Source organism: Limanda limanda, chromosome 1 (genome assembly GCF_963576545.1).
Source record: "Limanda limanda chromosome 1, fLimLim1.1, whole genome shotgun sequence".
Taxonomy (NCBI): Eukaryota; Metazoa; Chordata; class Actinopteri; order Pleuronectiformes; family Pleuronectidae; genus Limanda; species Limanda limanda.
In genome coordinates, this window is record NC_083636.1 from 6,217,196 (window position 1) to 6,232,820 (window position 15,625).

The following is a 15,625-nucleotide window of genomic DNA, read 5'->3' on the forward strand; positions in this document are numbered from 1 at the left end:
ACTGGGCAATGATCAGGTTCCGGCAATGCATATCAGCACTGCCATACTGTTACCAGCCTGTCAGCATTAACTAGCATCCAGTTAGCTAGCCAGCTAACACAGCTAGCATAGGTCTACACGTTCAAAAAGTCAAGATGCTAAACTTATCCCTGTAAGAAGAAGGTATGCTTATGTTTGAATGGATATATGTGCAGTTTAATACCAGAAGTGGAACCAGATTAGTAACCCATGACTGAGAAATACGTTTGTTTTTGCTTTTAAACTAACCTTTTTGAGCTTAGATGTTCGAGAGCAAGCCCATCTGCTCTCGGAACGCAGTCAAGGCCAACAGCATCCAGCCTGATAATCTGAAACTGCTGCTGCCCGTATTTGCCTACTACATGGTGAGCTCAGTTCATTTTCACTGATTTCATTCAGATAAATTGTGAATGATTCGGAAGTCGTGACCCCACAAAACACGGCTTTTAGTCAATAATTTAAATGCAGACTATGGTCAAATGTGGTTCGATAATGAATAAGTAACACATTTTGGAGATCGATCTGCAAACTTTACTAAAATACACTTAATTAAAATTCCTTCAACCTTAACTGCATATGGCTGGACAGACATAAAGATTCTTTTTTTTTTTAATAATGTCCTTTTTATCATTGGTGCCATATATGAGGCACATTGTAAAATGGGTTTTGAAAAGTCCTGTATCATATGTTTTTTATATAGTATTTATGATAGATTCCATCTTAATTTACTTAAGTTCTTTTCTTGAAGAGTATAAAAAGTATTTAGAGTCCAGGTTGGATTCCTGATGCAGAACTGCAAAAGTTGGAAAGTCACTTCTCGAAGGTTAATGTCTCATAAACCATCTTTATGTTAAACCTAATCAAATTAATGCCTCACAGTGATTATAAAGCCCAACACAACCTAACTGTGCAGTCACAGGACTATTAACATCCATATTAATATTTCTAATATCCTCTACCTTTGTAAAATGGCTTTAGATTGATATTCCATTAAAGGCAAAGATGTAGAATGTGTTTTCTGTGCATTGTGGACAAGGTGGGTAATATTATGTAACCGCGAGAAAAGTGTCCCTCACACTGCACAGTGGTCAGATGTTCAGGGGAGGATTCCCCTTTATAAAAGACCAAGCCTGGAAACCAACCTGGTTCTCACAGTCATGATGGCGATGCTGGGGCTTTTGGTTGCTTTTGCCGTGTTCCAGGAGGTGTTCACCGGGTCCTCTGTGAGTGCTTCACAATAACAATATCACCTTGTTAAATTCTAATATGTTCATTTGCCAAATGTCATCGATGTAGTGCTGGGATTTTGTGACTTCACAACTTTTTGTGTGCTGAATCTCTGTAGCTCGGGGTGGTGTACACGGAGGGGGGGATGGTGCAGGGCGAGAACATTCGTCTCGGGTACCGTCGTCACAAGGACGTCTTCAGAGGGGTTCCCTTTGCTGACATCCCTGGAAGGTTTGAGAAGCCACAGCGTCACCCTGGCTGGGACGGTGGGTGATTGACCTTCTCACAAATTAGATCTGACAATCGGAACAAACTTAAACCGTGTGTGTCTTCTTTCAGGAGTCATGAAGACCACTGAGTTCAAAAATAGATGCATTCAGATTAACCTCCTCATGACCGATACCAGAGGGAGTGAGGACTGTCTGTACCTTAACATCTGGGTTCCCCATGGCCGCTCAGGTAAACACAGAGAGAAGGACCAAGTGTCGTTCACGATAGATCAACACTGCAGCTGCCTCTGATTCTGTTTGGTCTGTAGTCTCCACAGATCTGCCCGTCATGGTATGGATCTACGGAGGAGGCTTCCTGGCCGGAGGCTCCATGGGTGCCAACATCCTTGACAACTATCTGTACAGCGGTCAGGAGATTGCAGACAGAGGAAATGTTATCGTGGTGACGCTGGGATACCGTGTTGGAACTATGGGTTTCCTGAGTACCGGAGACTCGAGCATGCCCGGTAGATGGCAGTTTATTCTCTCACAACAGCCACAGAATCAATTATATTATAATTTAATGTTCCATCTTGTCAGGAAATTATGGTCTGTGGGACCAGCACGCCGCCATCGCCTGGGTGAACAGGAACATCCGTTCGTTTGGAGGAGACCCAGACAACGTCACCCTCTTTGGAGAGTCTGCAGGTGGAGCTAGTGTTAGCTTCCAGGTGAGTTTTGTTTCTAGACTTAAGCTCATTGAGTGTGTTGAAGTGGAAACACCTGAGAGGTCGAAAAACGTTATGATAAAATCAGGATCGTTTCAAGGGACTTTGTGAGTCTTGGGCAAAAGGGCCCAAGGTGGCGTTGCATCGAAGTAAACCGAATCGAAGGCACAGGGGACACCGCGGTCATGTAACCCCCTGACCAGGCCCCGTGGCATGGAGTGTCGTGGTCTACCGTTTATAGCCGATCAAAGAATTTAACAGAGTTGTCCCTCTCTTCTTCAGGCCCCCAGACCATTGCCTCCTATACCGACCCTGTTGCAACGCACATGAATGCAATGCATAGTTTGTATGTTTTGGCCAACCTCTTTGTTTTGTGTGCGTCTGCCCACAGACTCTCACACCTCATAATAAAGGTCTTATCAAGAGAGCCATCTCCCAGAGTGGAGTCGCCATTTGCCCGTGGGCCATCAACAAGAACCCCCGCAGGTTCGCTGAGGAGGTACACCACGGATTCTCATAAATCTTTCCACTTCCTCTATTAGACTTTGACCTCTCTTATTAATAGTTATCAGGTATTTAAAATTGGACATCAGTGTATATTAAATATAAATGGAACCCGCTCCTCAGGTTGCTCTGAAGGTCAACTGCCCCACGGATCAAACAATGGCCGCTTGTTTGAAGTTGACCGATCCCGCTCGTCTAACGTTGGCCGGCACGCTCAGTCTGGCCAGCTCACCTGATAGTAAGCACTGCAACCACACACGGTCGCCTAGATTACATTCACATCTAAATGTTAAGGTATTCGTCAGATACAGTATGCACAACATGATTAAGCATTAGTTTATACAAATCAACAGCAGCTCTATCAAATGGTTAGTAAGATGCCACAGTTGTAATGAGTGTCTGGTGGTATCTTGCCTCTGTTAGGCCCCATCGTAGGAAACCTGCTCCTGTCTCCCGTGATCGATGGCGACTTCCTGCCTGATGACCCTCGCAACCTGTTTCACAACGCCGCTGACATTGACTACATCGCTGGAATCAACGACATGGATGGACACCTCTTCACCGGTGTAGATGTTCCTTCAATCAACTCTCCCCTGGTGGACACCCCTGTGTGAGTTCAACTGCTAGTTGACTTTGCCATAGTATTTTATTGACGAATTGTTTTATACCTTGTATTACTGTGTATATATATATGCATATTTATTTCATTCCTATTTATTCAATGTATTAACTTTTAATGTATCAACTTTTTTATTGTACCCTCGGCACCATTGAAAATGAGGGTCTTATCCCTCAATGTGTCTTCCGAGGCTTAAATAAATATTCAATCAATCAATGTGATCAGTGTGAAACATAGACTGCCACCACAGAGCAGTGTTTTATCAGACCTAACTACCAACCGTCCACATGTGCAGTGAGGATGTGAAGAGGCTTCTGGGTTCGTACACCAAGGAGAAGGGCCAGGCTGGTTTGGACAACGCCTTCTCCACATACACCATGACCTGGGGATCCAGACCAAGCAGGGAAATCATCAAGAGAACTGTGGTGGACATCGGCACAGACTTCATTTTCCTGATTCCTACACAGGCTGCGCTCTACCTTCATGCTTCCAATGCCAAGTGAGAAAAGGATATTTTATCAGCGTTATCATTGTCCTAATGATTGTTTCACCATATTTGTTTAGTAGTTGGGGAGTAAAAGTGGAGTTGACATCTCTCGGCTCCATGGTGGCAAAGGTAGGAGGATAAATTTACAAGAAGTAAATGGTAAGGTACAAAACAAGGATTTTACAACTAGATGTCTGTCGTTTTTACCAGACTCCTGAATATGTGTATATATTTAATAAGAATCCAGCTTTAAGAGCATCTTTTCTTTTTTTTTTTAAATCACTGGCCGTACCTACTCCTTCTTATTCTCCCAGCCCAGCCGTCTGGCCGGCATAGGCAGACCCTACCCCAGCTGGGTGGGAGCCGACCATTCCGATGACCTGCAATAGGTGTTCGGAAAGCCTTTCAGCACGCCACTGGGATACTGGCCTCGCCACCGTGACGTTTCCGGCTACTTGATTGCCTACTGGACCAACTTTGCCAGAACTGGGTAAAATTAGGAACACACAATATACAGTGGAATCGCTGAATTGGAGATAAAACAGTGACTGAAATAGAAAAACACAACTGTCTCAATTCAGCTGCTCTGTTGTCTTTGCTTCCAAAGAGATCCCAACAAAGGAGAGCTGAGTGTGCCCGTCACTTGGCCCGAATTCACCAGCACCTCACACCAGTTCCTGGATATCAATTCCAACATGAAGAAAGACTCTGTGGGAGAGAAGATGAGAATGCGTTACGTTAATTTCTGGACCAGCGTCCTGCCCAACCTTCCAACAACTGTCTAAGAATAAAGAGCTTGTGCACTAACTGTTTTTAAGTGTAGAACCATTAGATGTAAGGAATCACATCTGTACTGTGCATCATAAATAAATTGATAAGTAACAATAATATTTTGTTTTGTTTTATTCAATATTTTATTGTGCCTCAATGTAGTGCTCCCTTTGCATGTGTGCATTTGGAGTTAAGGTGTGTTTTACCTCAGCAACGATAACAAATCAGACTGCTATGACGTTATAATGTTTTGGTATTGAGTTTATTTAATGTGCAGACATTATCATTGGTGCACTAGTGTGTGTTAACCTCATAATGCAAAATAAACCAAAGCAAGAGTCTAAAAATGTTTTGTCTTTGCTGGATTGTTTGGCTTCAACAAACAAGTCGGGTACAAATACAAAATCTGCACAGCTTGATAACAAGCAAAAAGACAATCTGACGAATGGGTAATGATCAGGTTCCAGCAATGTATGACAGCACTGCGATTCTGTTACCAGCCTGTCAGCGTTAACTAGCATCCAGCTAGCTAGCCAGCTAACACAGCTAGCATAGGCCTACAAGTTCTCTCCAGACCTCTCCAGTTTAAAATGTTATATCAGGTGACATGTTGAATTCCTGAATATATCTACAGTGAAATGAAGCATAAGTACTTAGGAGGTTTCCTTTAATGTTCTCCTGGAATACTGATAAAGTGTGTGGATCTGTCACGGCAGGAAGGATCAGAAGGGATTTGTCTTCTTAATCTCTTGACTGGTCACAACACTAAAACACAAATACATTTTTCAGTCAACTTGCAGAGCTGTTGTGTGATATTTCGGAGGTTTTTATCTTATCTCAAACCTCATTTTTTTCGACAATCTGAGAATTACTCCACCTGCGTCTGTAAATCAACAACAACTCAACTTTTGTACCAGTTTTACAACCACCAATGAGCTTTCTCTCTGCCATGGGCTCAGGTTTTTTTTTAATATGTGTACATCTTTAATGTATATGCTCTTTATGTGCATGCTGTATCTTACAATTGTTTTTTAGTCATTCAAGAAATTGTTACAGCATCAACATTAATACAAATGAAGGAAACAACACTCTTACTAAAACAGACCTGTGGTTCTCATGTCAGAATAAAGCCTCTGAAAATAAACCAGCCACTAACTATGGTTTTTTACCTATTTGCAGTATTGAGTTTGATAGAAAATTTATTTCTATTCCTGAATTTAATTCCATCAGTTCATGCGAGTTTTTGAAACCACCCTGCTGCTTCCCATCAGAGGTCAGAGGTTCAGAGGTCTAATATTTTCCAGTGAGACCACAGGTTGCATAACATGTGTAAACAGCTATATTTACCAGTATTACTCGTGTACTTGAGGGGGAGTCTATGTGTATATAAGCATGTAGAGAGGCAGAGGTTTCTGGACAGCCATGGAGAAAGTGAAGATCTTGTTGGCAGTTGTTCTGTCCCTGGGAATGGCCTCTGCAGCCTCTGTAAGTCAAATAATGAGCGGTAATATATGAAAATAAACTAGTGTGAAAACAATCCTGACACTTTAATAGATCTTCTATGAACTGTCGTACTTTATTTTGTTATGCTCTTTATTTGTCATGCTCCACTGTGTTATATACTGTCAGTGAATGGGAATGCTCTTCTTTTGAATGTGTGTGTCCAGCTGGGGGTGGTGCAGACAGAAGGCGGCAGCGTTCAGGGACGAAATATTCCGCTCCGTCTTTTCCACTCTGTGGACGTTTTCAAGGGAATTCCCTTTGCTGCGCAACCTGGAACCTTTGAGAAACCCAAACCTCACCCTGGCTGGGACGGTGCGTTCAGATCTGATCTGACCAAACACAGCAGGACACTTGAATGTGTATTTTTTTATGTAGAAGCTAAGAAATTTTCAATATGCTGCGAAATCCCCCCTTAAACACTGAGAAGTAGCAATAACGCTTTTCTTCCTCAGGCATACTAAAGGCAACTAAGTTTGCAAAACGATGTCTCCAGATCAGCATGCTCCAGATCTCAAGTTTCGGTAGTGAGGACTGCCTGCACCTCAACATCTGGGTTCCTCAAGGCCGACAGGGTACCTTCTTTATGTTTCTCCACATCGACATCAGAAGCGCTGATACAGCAGATGAGTTTCTAATTCTTTCTTCTTCTCCTCTAGTGTCCTCCAACCTCCCAGTGATGATTTGGTTCTACGGAGGCGGCTTCATTGTCGGTGGCTCAATGGGGGCGAACTTTCTGAACAATTATCTGTACAGTGGTCAGGAAATTGCAGACAAGGGGGATGTTATTGTGGTGTCGGTGGGATACCGTGTAGGAACTCTGGGCTTCCTCAGCACAGGGGACTCCAATTTACCTGGTGAGTACAGTTAACGGGGATTGACCAAAACAAAAGAAATTGTGTTGGAGTTAGTTTAATGTGCGTTTGACTCAAAATGTCTCCATGACAGGGAACTACGGTCTGTGGGACCAGCATGCCGCCATCGCCTGGGTGCACAGGAACATCCGCTCGTTTGGAGGAGACCCCGGCAACGTCACCATCTTCGGAGAGTCTGCAGGTGGCGCCAGTGTTAACTTCCAGGTCAGAGGCTCTGCTAACAAAACATGTTACAACTTTCTCATCCAGAAAACGTTTGCAAATTCCAACTAATCCTTTTCTTTATAGTTCATACATTTCTTAGGTAGAAAACGCTAGCATTTAAGCATTTCTTGCCATGAGGGCGGTTTTATATTGAATTATCGATTCAGGCCTTGGACACATTAATTTAAAATCTGTAAGTAAACTGGATGTAATCAAACTAGCAATGTAACGTTCACTGTCGTGTCTTCAATCAAGTTTAAGGTCCTAAACAACTATTTCATGTAAATTCTGCTGTTGAGCAAGACAAGTTGTCAATTGAACTAAACTACAAATAGTAATTTTAATGCTATTTCCATGTGTTCCTACACAGATGCTCTCCCCCCACAACAAAGGGCTGTTCAACAGAGCCATCTCCCAGAGTGGAGTTGCCTTCTGCCCCTGGGCTTTAAGCAGGAACCCACGAAAGGTCGCCGTGGAGGTGTGTCACCATTAGATCTTCATGAAGGGCAACATTGGTTTTTGGACTTTCAGCGATACAAACATTACACTTGATAGTTCTGACTTTTAATGTAAATGTCAGCTGATAAAGTTACGATGTTAAAATAAGCACGAGGCTTGATTTCATGTTTGTGCTCAGGTTGCTGCAAAGGTCGGATGCCCCACTGACGACAGGATGGTGGACTGTCTGAAATCGACTGATGCTGCGACTCTCTGCATGGCTTCTCCTCGCATCGTACCGGGCTCCCCAGACCGTGAGCTTCACTCGTTCACATCCACAAATGTGAAATTATGAACCCAGGAAAGAGTCACAAACACAGACGGCCAACAGTCCCTTTAAATCAAATCCAGATGGACCCATTTTTTCACACACTTATAGAAATCAGTCCCTTTAAAGTTCCTCCTGCGCCTTTTTGAAATGAACCCTGCCCAAAAAACAACAGAAACAAATATAAACAACGCTCCATAAGATGCAACTTTATGAATATAACTGTTCCAATCCTTCTCAGATCCCACTGTGAAGAACCTGCTTCTGTCTCCGGTTTTCGATGGCGACTTCCTCCCTGATCAGCCCAGCAACCTCTTCCAGAATGCCGCCGATATAGACTTCCTTGTTGGGGTTAATAACATGGACGGTCACCTCTTCACCTCAAAAGACATTCCCTCCTTTGGCGACAAGAATCAAGACACTTCTGTGTGAGGCCTCATTTTGTTCCAAGCGCTCCTATAGCTGTGACATTTAAATCATGACACGTAGGAGTGTCCTTTCACTTACCGAACGGCTGTTGTTTTTCTCTGCAGAGAAGACGTAAGGCGTCTCCTTGCTGCTTATACCAAAGACAAGGGCCAAGCAGGTTTGGAAGTCGCCTTCACTGAATATTCCTCCAACTGGGGGTCAGAACCCAGTCAGGAGACCATCAAGAGAACTGCAGTGGACATCGGGACTGATTACATCTTCCTCGCTCCCATTCAGACCGCCATTCACCTGCACACTGCAAACACCAGGTGAGGCCACGAGTCACAGTCCTGCTTAATATAACATGACAAATTAAAAGTCCAGATATTTTCTTAAAGTTGTAGTTTGAGACTGGCATCGTCAGCTTGATGATGATGATGATGAAACATGTTGTGATGGTGTTGGACAGGTCTGGCCGCACCTTTTCCTACCTGCTCTCTGAGCCCAGTTTAATGGCCGGGCCAGGCAAACCCTACCATGACTGGACGGGAAGCGACCACGCGGACGACCTCCAGTACGTGTTCGGCAAACCCTTCACCACACCGAGCGCTTACGGAGACAGACACAGAGACCTGTCTGGCTACATGATCTCATACTGGACCAACTTTGCCAGAACTGGGTAAAAATAAACACTGTACACGATTGTGCAAAAACTTGATTAACTTAGGGACGATTTTACGAAGCTTCACATCAAAACTTTCATTATTATTTCCCCAGAAACCCCAACAAAGGAAACCTGGTGGTGCCTGTGATCTGGCCTGAATGTACCAGTAATGGATACCAGTTCCTGGACATCAACGCTAAAATGAACGAGAGCTCCACTGGACAGGAAATGAGGTCACGCTTTGTCCGCCTGTGGGTCAGCACCCTGCCCGGCCTTCCATCGCATCACAACACAGATGCTCTGTGATGCATTTCCCTTTCCATTAAGACACATATTGTACTTATAACAGAGTCTGTACAATAAACTATCTGTGTGGAAAAACATGTTCAGTGGCTTTTTATGTAGTTGACCCTGACTAAGACTGAGACATCATCAGGAGAAAATACAATAATCTGTAAACCGTATAAAATCTTGTTTTTAAGGTAATACAATAAATCTTAATGTGCGCAAGCCCAGAAAACAATATTTACAGTGTTATTCCTGTTTGTAAATCTCATTTTCACTTTGCAGATAATTTAATGCATGGTTGTGACAATCTGCAGTGCATTTATCACATAAGACCAGTAGAGGGTGCATTCAGAGCAGGAATCTGCTCCACTCAGGCTACAGGTCTGTCTCTATGGTCTGAATCTGCTCAGTGCAGAAGTACAATGATGCACAGTTACTACACTACACTTTGTGTCATGAGCTGCAGGCGTCTCAGACTGCCCCCCCCCAAAAATATGATTCTCAATCATAACAGACTATATGTCCAAAAGTATGTGGACAGCCCAGTCCTCAATGCACAGTTACTATTATTATGAATATTAGACAAGCACCACTAATGTACTTATCACTAGCACCTTGTTCGTAAATTGGAAGACATATATTATTATTAATATTAATACATTATACGAACAAAAGTATGTGGGTGGCCCAGTCCAATTCTTTTCTGCACTTGTTGTCTTGTTTTGCATCTTGATGTGTGTGGCTGCAGATTATTTGAAGGCACAGTTTAAACTTGTCACCTCCCACTGACCCACATCTACACAGACACATATTCACAGTTTGATGTAGAAGAACCAAACTATAGAGGAGCATCAAACCTGACTGTCAAACCTGCCTGTCACTTAAACTGGAGGCATGTTTCAACCTATGAGTCACTGTATGAAATTCCATGGATTTGACAAAGGGACTAACTTAGTGTCAGAGTTAGTCCCATGGGCGTAGCTTGGCTAAATATCTTGTCTCCAGGACACTTCGTAACCAAACTCATCCTCAGACCATGTCCAGTGAGCAGACCTGGAGATCCGCTATGAAGGCGCCACCTGCTGGACTCTTCCCCGGGGACCTCATGTGGAGGTTCGAGGGGCTGCTGGATGCTCAGGCCCGGGCTGTGGTCCTCTGCATCATCGCCGGGCTCTCCCTCTACGCCTTGTGGCGGCTCTACCGGCTGCTCTTCTGCCCCCTGGTGCTGCTCAGGGCCCTGGAGGATGTGGGATACGTCGCCGAGGACGGACGCTCCAAAGCCCGGGCGGCGAACGAGGTGCGTCGCAGGAGGAAGATCGGTGACCTGCCTCCGGTTTATCCGAACGGGTGGTACCGAGTCCTGGACGCGTGCCTGCTGAAGAGGGGCCAGGTCAGAAACGTCACGGTTCTAGGTATGATAATGATCTCTAGACTATGATTGCAGCAGAACTGCTTGATATATAGTATTGAAGTTATCCTTCAAAATGTTTACCCTCATCAATGCTGCTAAAAACTTTAATCCCGATGATGTTTTCCTACATCTATTGCACTTCTGTCCTTCCTGGGAGAGGGATCCCTCACATGTGGCTCTCTCTGAGGTTTCTACGTATTTTTAAATTTTTTACTTGTTAAAAGGGTTTTTAGTAGTTTTTCCTTACTCTTGCTGAGGGTGTCACACCATATTAAAGCCTATATGAGACGAATTGTGATTTGTTAATATATGGGATATACAAATACAATTTGATTGATGATTTGATAATAATATATAATATAATTAATATAACAACTAATGGTTCATTCACATAACTCATTACACACTGGGTCACTGACTGTATTCAGATACTATCAGTTCCTGCCTGTGTTCAGATACTGACTCGATCACTGAATACAGTCAGCTGCTATCAGTAACTGGGTGAGTAACTGTTTTCACTTACTGGGAGTATTCAATGACTGCAGTAACTAAACACACTCACTAACTGAGAGTACAAAGGTCAGTAACTTTATGCAGTAACTGAGAGTAATTGGGTCAGTAATTGTATTCGATTACTGAGAGTATTCAGTAACTGAATCAGAATAAGTACATTTTGTGTATTGAGTTGATAAAGTATCCAGCCCAAGAGACTGGAATCAAATGGATTACATAAAACAAAGCAGCTAATCTTTTACATTATTCTTATTGATGCCAAACATGGACACATGCATGCAAAAAAGTGTCATTCTCATGTGTTCAAATGTTTTAATATTTATAAAAACAAGTTTTTCTTTTACATGATCTGAAGTATGGATGGATTATATGTTACTGGAGTACAATCACACCTCCTACAATACAGAGACACAACTAATCGTTCACTTTAGTGACACAGAATCATTTTGCAACTTTTCCTGGGAAAATAAGCATTTGGGGATTTACAGCTTTTTCAGATTCATGCTAAATTAAATCTTTATCATTTCCCCTGGATTACCGTTGTGTCATAGTTTCCAGGTAAGATGAGACCAGCTCAGTTGACAAAGTAGTAGCAACACACAGGGAACACACTGGCCCGTTGCCATTGTTTGAGAGGTTTAAACTCTCGGCTGCTTAGTGACATTCTCCTTTTGAACAAAGCCTCATTCTAACGGCACAGACACGCGTGTCATTTAACCTAAAGGTGTCATGGAGGTGGATGTTGTGGTTACTGATAATAACTCGGTAGTGGATTTAGGATTTTTCTCAATGGGGGGGCACAATTGACGCAGAGGGGCCAATTATGTCCAACATCCATGTTAGCTCTAGTGCCAGTGCCCCCCCTGGTCCAGCCCCTGGATCCGCCACTGTAATAACTCAATTATCACATAAAGGTAATAAAGCTTCAACTCATTAATAAATTCAATGTGTGTTTATCTGCTGAATCCCGTTAAAATTTGTATGAGATCCATTCTAGTTTGGATTTTTGGCCACAGTCCTACAGTCTCAATGTTTATGAGCGGTGTGACGCAGTGTGACCCTGACACTGACACCTGACCCGCACTAAACTGGGAGCAATCTTTGGGATGGGGGTCAACTATATGTCAAGCAAAGACAGTGGATACAGAGAGTGAAGCCCTCCAGATGTGGTCTGCAGGTTCGATTTCCATACCCGCCACACGCACTGGTTAGCGAACTATACTGTGGATGTAAACGATCCCCGGGGTCAGATCTATTTTAAACTGTTGTTGCCAAGACACACATTAGCAAAAGGTGAAATGTGGCAGAGTATCAATCATTTCAGACAGATATCAGAGACCATGACACTGTCCAATGCTCGCTGACTAGTTTCTTGTATCACAAGGGTCAACAGTTAACTACACAGAGCACAAACAGTGATCACATTTTTTTAATCAGGAGAAATATTGCATTAAAAGCCTGACGCCGTTTTAATGATTTCTCATAGGTGAGCAGGTGGCAGTGTTTCGAGGCCAGGACGGGAAGGCCTACGTGTTGGACGCCTACTGCCCTCACCTGGGGGCCAACCTGGCTGTGGGAGGACAGGTGGTGGGAAACTGCATAGAGTGCCCATTTCACGGGTGGCAGTTTTCTGGGAATGATGGGAAGTGTGTGAAGGTCCCCTACGCGAAGAAAGGTAGGAGCCGAACCGAGAAATCTCTCGCACATTCACCATCTGAATAACACGTAAAGCAAAAACAAATAAAATGATTATGGTGGAAAGTGAAGATTAACTATAGCCCAGCAGATTTATCGATTGGCCAGTAAAAATCTGCCAATAAGAGCCTTTCAGAGACATATTAGAACCAGAATTTAAATTTTCCATATACACCCATATGAAAACTCTTATTTAACAGGGTAACAATGCAGAGGAGATGTGTCTTTATGTTGATATTTGATGTAAAAACATTGTGGAAACTAATTGAAAATGGTTCATCTTCTTGCCAGCATGAATAGACTGTTTGTCGATTTTCTACATTTATAAAAATCTAATTTCTCCGACTGAAGAGACAGTGAATCAGCTCCAGGTTTCATTTGTCCTTCAGTGCCGGATTTTGCGAAGGTGCGTAGCTGGCCCAGCTGTGAGGTCAACGGCCACATCATGGTTTGGTTTCACTGTGACGGAGAGGACCCTCAGTGGACTGTCCCAGAGAAGCAAGAGATCACAAAGGGAGAATGGGTCTACCGGGGTCGAAGCGAGCACTTCATCAACGCTCACATACAGGTAGGTGGATGTGTACGTTCGTTTTGAGGGTAGAATCCCCAAAAACTTCAGCCAGCCACCAGAGGGTGATCCAGATGCTTTGGCTTCACTTTAAGGGAACCGCCATCTTCATATACAGTCAACGGTCTTGATGCTTGTCTTTCAATCCAGTCATGAGGGTGTTTCATGCCGACTTCTCCTTTCTGCAGGAGATTCCGGAAAACGCAGGCGACTTTGCTCACCTCAATCATCTGCACACCCCGGGCATCATCAGCGGCAACGATGTGCACCACACCAACAACAAAATCTTAAAATTTTTCCAACACGAGTGGAAGGTAAGACTCTCTCTCTCTTTAAGCGTCATTATGCCATTAACATCTTGATCTTTGGCGGTGCAGAGTATATTTATTCTAAGAGGATGCAGGAGTAATTAGTCTGCTGGTTTGTGTGTTTGTTAGCAACATTATGCAAAAACAACAGAAAGTATTTCCACAAAACCCGGTGGTGTGTGTGTGTGTGTGTGTGTGTTTTTCCCCCCAGGCTACCTGGGATCCACAGCCAGAGCCAAACAAGCACTGTGCTAAGATGTACCTGAAACACAGTTTGATTCTGTTTGGACACCACTGCCCCCTGGGGGATATTCGTGTTGTGGCCTCACAGGTACGGTATAGTTTATACCTATAAATGCAGTTGAACATGATATCTCGACTTTGCCGTGATGTAATTTCTTCAAATTTTGACCAGTTGTCACTCAAAGATGAACTGGTGTGTTGCCAGTGGTCAAAGGTCAAAGATCATGGTGACCTCATATCAATCTGAATTAAAATGTATGTAGACTGAAAGTGCTGATAGTATTTACGGCATAAAAAACATAAATATTATTTAGAGTATATGAATGTAGTTTATGAATCAATACCTAGTGCATAAAAACTGGATGATACACATCACACAAGAATGAAATTAGCAAATGTCTGTTCGTGTTTCAGGTTGGTCCCGGACTCGTGTTTCTAGATTTTGAGCAACTTTTGATTGGCCGGGGTACGATCATACAATGTGTGACACCAGTGGAGCCTATGCTGCATTGTGTCACTCACACCATCTATTACCAGTGGAATGTTCTACCTCTGATCCCCAAAATCATCCTGGCAGGAGAGAGTGTTCAGGTACTTCACACACAAACCTGAATCACAGTGATATTGTCTTTCACTGTCAGGTCATTTATATATTTTATTCATGTCTAGTTAGCTTCTCCTGTTTTTTTTGTTTGTTTCTAGTTTGAGCGAGATGTGATGATCTGGAACAATAAGAAGTATGTCTCCAAGCCTCTGATTGTGAAGGAAGACTCGACCATCCAGAGGCACAGGCGCTGGTTCAATCAGTTCTACAGCGAGAACAGCCCGCGGCTGGAATACCAGAGCAACACTTTCGATTTTTGAGCCTTCTGGACTAGAGGAGGAGAGATCAGCAGGGGAGAAGTCAGGGTTTGGAGTTAGGTGTCTCCATAGAATCCACAATTTATTTTATATTTTTCATATTTCAGGGAGAAAGGTGACCTGAATTTTTAGCTGCAAGGGCTTTTCTTTCATTTCCATTTCCATGAAAACTGTCCTTTGCTTCTGTTTCTTGGACTTTCCAGCCTGTGTCTATACAAGTGCCTGAAATGTATTTGATTTAGTGACTGGTTTGAAATTTGTAAGAACCAGTTTTACTGATCAAAATAAACAATACTGAGAATTGTGATTCTCTGTGACTGTTGTGACGCAATATGTCTTCATCAGCAGTCTCCGAAAAAGGGAAGTGTTACGTTTACTAGGAATTCATGATGTAGCAATCATAGCCTGTATAGCAATGTCTGGTTGAACAGTAGACTCTTTGTCAGCATTGGTAAAGCAAGGTCTAAGAAATTTGGTAAGAAAGGTAAAAATTTAAATCACCAGTAATGTGTTTTTTTAAATAGCACTGATATTATTTAGTTTATTAGCCAAATAACACATCACTTTAATATAAAGGGCCAAATCCAAGGTAAAGAAAACAACAATTTGTACAATTAAGATGAAACATACACTATTCAAAACATTTCAAAACATCTCTTATTTTAGATAACATTTCTGTCAATACATCCCTTTCACCTCAATCTCACACACTGGATGTTTAAAAGAATCTGTATTTACAAATATCTCAGACATTTTAT

At 42.9% G+C, this 15,625-nt stretch overlaps 2 protein-coding genes and 1 pseudogene across 2 annotated transcripts; all 3 read left to right on the forward strand.

Moving 5' to 3' along the window:
* The first annotated feature begins 310 nt into the window (after nt 1-310).
* On the forward strand, nt 311-4,680 carry LOC133018401 (bile salt-activated lipase-like; annotated as a pseudogene).
* A 1,305-nt stretch (nt 4,681-5,985) lies between these two features.
* Nucleotides 5,986-9,400, forward strand: LOC133017936 (bile salt-activated lipase-like). Its single transcript, XM_061084234.1, has 11 exons — nt 5,986-6,048; nt 6,231-6,378; nt 6,519-6,638; nt 6,723-6,920; nt 7,012-7,142; nt 7,513-7,620; nt 7,780-7,894; nt 8,150-8,336; nt 8,442-8,645; nt 8,786-8,995; nt 9,094-9,400. Exons 1-11 carry the CDS (start codon nt 5,986-5,988, stop codon nt 9,284-9,286), a joined length of 1,677 nt encoding a protein of 558 aa, XP_060940217.1. The 3' UTR covers nt 9,287-9,400.
* Nucleotides 9,401-10,373: 973 nt separating this feature from the next.
* On the forward strand, nt 10,374-15,085 carry zgc:92275 (cholesterol 7-desaturase nvd). The gene is made up of 7 exons (XM_061080332.1): nt 10,374-10,680; nt 12,679-12,867; nt 13,277-13,455; nt 13,644-13,769; nt 13,975-14,094; nt 14,421-14,597; nt 14,709-15,085. The coding sequence occupies exons 1-7, from the start codon at nt 10,374-10,376 to the stop codon at nt 14,868-14,870; spliced, it is 1,260 nt and encodes a 419-aa protein (XP_060936315.1). The 3' UTR covers nt 14,871-15,085.
* Nucleotides 15,086-15,625: the final 540 nt, after the last annotated feature.